Source organism: Copadichromis virginalis, linkage group LG10, assembly GCF_057382275.1.
Source record: "Copadichromis virginalis isolate Kocher_CV1m ecotype Utaka linkage group LG10, C_Virginalis_male_GT1.1, whole genome shotgun sequence".
NCBI lineage: Eukaryota > Metazoa > Chordata > Actinopteri > Cichliformes > Cichlidae > Copadichromis > Copadichromis virginalis.
In genome coordinates this window covers 25,698,113-25,703,879 of record NC_140627.1, presented here as the reverse complement: position 1 = coordinate 25,703,879, position 5,767 = coordinate 25,698,113, and the positions used below count along the sequence as shown (strand labels likewise).

At 40.0% G+C, this 5,767-nt stretch overlaps 1 protein-coding gene across 1 annotated transcript; it reads right to left on the bottom strand.

Moving 5' to 3' along the window:
* Positions 1-384: 384 nt before the first annotated feature.
* Positions 385-5,033, bottom strand: LOC146700574 (uncharacterized). Its single transcript, XM_085470844.1, has 4 exons — positions 4,492-5,033; positions 3,552-3,612; positions 1,179-1,317; positions 385-720 (listed from the first exon to the last, which is right to left on the bottom strand). Exons 1-4 carry the CDS (start codon positions 4,531-4,533, stop codon positions 648-650), a joined length of 315 nt encoding a protein of 104 aa, XP_085326970.1. The 5' UTR covers positions 4,534-5,033; the 3' UTR covers positions 385-647.
* Between the last annotated feature and the right edge of the window lie 734 nt (positions 5,034-5,767).

Below are 5,767 nucleotides of genomic sequence, written 5' to 3'. Positions count from 1 at the left end.
CATGTGAAACTGTATTTGTTGACACAATGCTATGTGTCATCAATGACAGACATACAAAGAACAGCATTAAAATAGTTGCCCCAAGCACACAGCTCTGGCTACAACCACAGCAGCTCCACTCACCTGCTGTTCAAACCTTTATTCGTTAGGGGCAGCCAATCAGAAGAATGTTGGTAGAGGTAGAGGATATGATAAGGGATCATTTCATACAGACGATGAGTTGAGGGGATGGCAGGAATAATAAGGATTATTTTAAATCATGTATCATACAAAGCTACTCAAATGGAAGAGTCCAAGAATAAGGAGCACTGATGCATCTCTTACTGTGGATTATTTAGACACAAACACACAAAAACACATCAATCATGTATTTTGTAACTGTAACTCATTTTATTTCTAAAAAGGGAACTCATCATTAACAAACTTATTTGCTTAACTTCCTTGAACACAACGTTACCAAATCAGTTTGTATCATCGCTGCTTACTGATGGGATACTGCCATGTTGTAGCAGCACATCATGCGTTAAAGATGATGAGATGGCAGATTGTTGTGCAACTCTGCCACTTCCCACTGTTGTCAATGTCTGAGAGGATGGATTTGTGAGTTAGTGTTTTCGAAGGTCTTAGTGAGAGCGGGACTGTTGTCCTTATCTGATCTGCATTTTAGCGTGGAGGAAGCAATCCACTGTCAGCAGCTGCTTGTGTAAACCAGGGGTGAAGCTGAGGAAAAGAGGAAGTGTCAGCTTGTGTGCAGAACAGGCTTAAGAGCATTTTCAATTCACACTGAAAGGTTTCTGCAAAGTTCACCTCCTGATGGCTGAGTTTGCCGCCAAGAGGCCAAATTTCTCTCCCGTGTAATGTTTTCACAGTAAGATAATGCATGCACACAAAAAAGAAGTTTTTCAGTACATAAATATGTTGCTGATTCCCTTTTCAATGTGGTCTAAATGCTTTTGACTCTAAATAACCATAATACACATTTTATCTTTCTTTATTTGACGATTGTGAATCGAATATATTTGGGTTTTTGGAAAATGTACACTAACCACTAAACTTACAGCAACCTGTGGATAGAGACTCAAATAATGAGGTCATAACAGAGATAGGGTGAGGAGCTTGGTCATTTGAAAGGACTTTCAGATCAAAAAGACTCAGTTAAAGTGGTAAAGGCATCTCACTAGGCATCTTGCTGCCTCCTAGGTGATGTTTTCCAGTTAGTATCTTGGTGCCCCCCCGAAAAGCTGGAGGAAATGGCTGGGGAGTGGGAGGTCTGGGCATCTTTGCTTAGATCTGCCTCAAGGACCCGGATCCAGATACCTGGCAAAAAAGATGGATGGATCATCATATTGGAATTTAAAGGACTTACTGATTAATTGAGATAATAAATTAGATGTTAAAGAATATTAAAAACAACAATAGTTTCAAAGTCAAGATAAACAAAATACCTACTTATGTGGTGGTTTATTTATAATACAGTTAAAGTAAAACCAACATGTCTGATCCTGAGCAGACTTGTTGGCCACTAAAGAGAGTTTTGTGTATTTAACAAACCCTTTTTATTCATTGTTTCACTTTATTACAAGTCATGAATTTACCAATCATGGTTTCTGGAAAGTACCTAAAAATTACAGTTTACTGTAAATTTGTGTCTTTACCTTAATTGACTGTCTAAACAAGGTTAAAAAAAAAAGAGTCACAAAACAAAAGATTACACTTTTAACTCTTCAGTAGCGCAGATCAAAACTTCACAGACTGAGCCTATATTCGTTCAACTTTAGCCCTGTTTAGAGATCCTTTAGGTGGCATTTGCTCCACAAATAGTTAAATGTTCTCTCTGATCCTCTGTAAATGTGGTCTAAAAGAGCGCAGTAAGCACTTACAGGTCTGTGCATGAGTCCAGAGCTGTGTGAGAAAGTGCTCTTTGTACTGCTGCTGCTGCCGAGTGCCAGCTACTCATCACATGTCACTGGTTAGAAGACTGAGAGAGCAGCTATTAAAAGGTTTTGTGCATATTCGGAGATTTCTAATGTTATTCAACTTGTAATTAAAGAGAAAAGGGATTTCTTCAGTGCGTGTATTTGTTTTAGACAGTTTGTATCGCCTTCATTCCTTTGGATTTTTTTATTAATAATGTGCAGTAGCTGAGCAATTTGCCAAGAAGATCTACAAAAAAGCAAAATAACAAAATACACGCAATTATTCCAAATTTTACTTAATAAGGCAGAAAACATTCCAGGAGTTTAATGAGGGTGACAATACATCCAACAAAACCAACATGAATTAATTTTATTAACATTTTCTCCAGATTTCTGCATGTTTGATATTATGCTTGATGTATTTAGTGCCTCATTAGTTTGTTATTCAGTAATTTTGTAAGTTTAGCTCGTCTAAACTAAGATATGCAATCAAAAAATTGAATAAATTATATCGCCATTATTCAACAGCCACTGTAGCAGTAATTTAAGTCTGGATTTGCCTTTGTGACACAAGCAGGGTCATGTCATCATGGGGGATGAGGAGGAGGAGAAGGAGGGTGTGAAGGCCAGCCTCCTCCCTCCTCCTCCCCTCGTTAGTTAGGAATTTGTTTACCCTCCGTCTCAAGCCGTGACCTGTAATGGACCACGAAGCCCTCTGGTCAACACTGGATTACCCAAGAGCCTCTCCTGAGGGCGAGGAACACACATGCACATGTGCACAAGCTACATACTGGGCGATAGGCCGCCTAAGCCCTACTGATAACAACCGTTACTAATGGCAATTAGCCCATTAGATCCTTGTTAATGCTCAATGACTTAAAGATAGTTTGGGTGAATGAATCTGGGAGTATTTGGTCAATGTGGCCTATCTCGTTTTACCTCTGTGTCCTTTTCAGAAGATATAAATCCCTGTTCAAACAGAAGGTGATGGTGATTTCCTCACAGTTTACCAGGAGTGATGTGGTTTGAGGAAGTTGGTCGATGAGTGCTTTAACATTTATGGCATGCAAAACTTTCAGAAATGAATATCGGAGAAGAAAGTGCCTCTATATCTGAGTTAGGAAATGAAATGAATCAGCAGAAATGACAGAATTCTGCATCAGATTGGGATTTGAGCTAATTGTAACTTAAATCAAAGGTCAGTAAATAAATCACTTTAATTAATATAAGGGAGCCTGCCATAGCTTGCTATAATGGCAAGTTTTTATAGTAGTTTACATTTCCATTTTTAACAACTACCATTTATCCATCAGAATACACAGACCACAGTGCTGAACACCAGGAGCCAGACTACCTGAGTATCTAAGTAAGTACCTAAAGCTTAAGTGGTGATCTTTAAATTTTGTTGGTGTGTTCAGTGTCTGTCCACCTCGAGCTCCATTAGAGGACTTTGTGTTAATCCGACAGGGATTCTGCAGCACCCCCCCACCAGCCCCAGGCCTCATACGTAGGAGATAGGATGGCCGGGGATGGTATGAAGGCTTGGAGGGAAGCCCAAACACTGCTAAAATAACTCACTAGCCTTTTCCCCCCCTCCCCGCATCCTTTCTGTGAGCAAAGACAACACACACATACCTGTTTGATGAATAGGAGTTTCTGCCTGGTCTGCACTGAAAACACCTTGGAGTGACTCATTCTATACACACAGACAAAGAAGAAGAAGAAGAAGAGGTAGAAGAAAGCACGTAAATGTAAAAATGGGGAGTTTTTGTGTTCCCTGCATCAAAAACATTTGCTTACTCTTTAATACAAGGCCAGAGTTGTATTGAACAATGTTAGGGAGTTTTTTCCCCTTGAAGGATGTAAAAGGATAATGCCTTTGTGAATATTTTGCCCCCCTATTGCCCCCCTTTCAATCAGTGTCAGTGCTCTTCCCTGACAGCAAAATACATACCAGTCGGCAACCATCTGTCAACCACTGGGAGGGAATAATGCGTGTTTGCCAACCAGTTTTTGAACTGTTGCTGCCAGTCTGTGGGTAAAAGTGGTCACAAAGAGGTGTCCTAGTTTGCATGGAAGACAGAAAATGTTCATCTTCAAAGGAAAAACCGTGCTTTTCTGCTGCAGCCAACACGTTTCAAAAGGCACAACTTTTACTTTGATGTTAATGTGCTCCATTCCCGGTCTCAGAATTTGAACTCAATGCCATCGATGACTTTGCACCTAATTGGTTGTATTGTCAAATAGCATAATTCAAACACCACTCAATGGTTTAATTTTTGCCAGTGCAGTAATTTGCAAAAATATTGATCTGTAAAGTAGATATTTTAAGAAAAACTGCTGAAAAATGGCAGAACAATTGCAATACTCTGTAGTAATTACTGACATACCGCTTTGATTAGAAGTAGTAGGAGTATTTATTAGTATTTATATCTGTTATGTTGCATGTTGGGAACATTTTCTGCATCATAAACAAGGAGTACACAACAGTACGAAAGTGTCTTGTCTGTGGATGGTGACCTGTGCAGAGACAAGTGCAGAGGTAGAGGAGGGGTGGGGTGAGTGGGTAAGCTACCTTGTGACGGAGAGGAACGGATGAATTATGGGACTTTTGCATCAAGCCTGGTGGTACGGTTGCACAAAGTAAACTTCTTGGAAGGGAGTTTCCCTTTAAAATGCGTTCACTGGAAAAACAAGCTGGGTCTGAAACAAAGAGTAAACAAATGTAGATGAATAGGTGGACGACATGTTCTGTTTGGTGGGGCGAGGAGTGGTGAGTGAAAAGCAAAAAAGAAAAATGCTGTTTGACATCTTTTAATTTAGAGAAAGTTCACTGTCATTTCGTGCCAAGTGAAAATATCTACTGATGCACTCTTTATAATATGCCTTAGTCCAAAACAAAGCATATAGCAGTTGAAAGGAGACGTCTACAAGAAGATTTAGTGACAAATATGAAAATTCAGGGAAGAGAAGTTAAAACTGGGCAAATGACACGAATGCCTGTACAGTAAAGGCAAAAACAACTGAATAAACTCTTGCACAGTGGCCTTGATATTCAACCATTTACAACACTTAAAGTCATGATCAGCTTTTACCTGAAATGAGACCGATGCTCAAGTGGGGAAAAATCTTTTTTGAACAAAGCCTACAGTATCTGTAAGAAGTCATGGGTGCTGCAATGTTTATCAAAGGACTCGGCTGTTGTCAAAAAGACAGATAGTCACCCTTTGTCAACATTATTTTACGTAATGACCCTCATTATTTATTTGGTGACTACAGTTGGACTGACCTAATGTAGGCTGCAAGCACGTTTCTCAAAGCTCTGACAACGGCATTCTCTCTAATGACGCATCCAGCGTTTCACCAGGACCATGCACTGCATGAGAATCCAAGCGTGAAACACACTAAAGCAACAACGGCTAAGCAAAAGCTTTACGTGACACTTTGAAGTGCATTTCATCAGGAGATTACCGACAGGAGGAGGAGGAGGGAAAAGAAGATTGCTCTGAATTTACTTCATGGTTTTCTGGCACACTGTACACATGGAAAAAAGCACTGAAATCTAAATTAATGAAAGGAATTTGCCATTTCAGACGGTTTCGCCCTGTCACTAGTCTTGTCATGGTAACTGATGCCGTGAGCAAACACACTCCCAACAAGCACGACATTAAAACTTAGATTCCTTCAGTTGTTAATGTTTTACACAGCTAAGGCTCATAAAGCAATAGCAATAGCTCAAATGCCAAAGTATATGTATGTGTACGTTGGTTTGAGTCCGTGCCGTATTATCTGCGTGCACGTCTGATTTCGGGTCAGATGTGACGCGCTGCGCTGCAGTGCTTCATCACTGC

Coding starts and splice junctions, on each gene's coding strand:
- LOC146700574 (XM_085470844.1), bottom strand. CDS start 4,533: ATGCAAAAGTCCCATAATTCATCCGTTCCTCTCCGTCACAAG. Junction 1,318..3,551: donor AACTCCTATTCATCAAACAG/GTATGTGTGTGT, acceptor CTTTTTTGCCAG/GTATCTGGATCCGGGTCCTT. Junction 721..1,178: donor AGGAGGCAGCAAGATGCCTA/GTGAGATGCCTT, acceptor TCTTTTCCTCAG/CTTCACCCCTGGTTTACACA.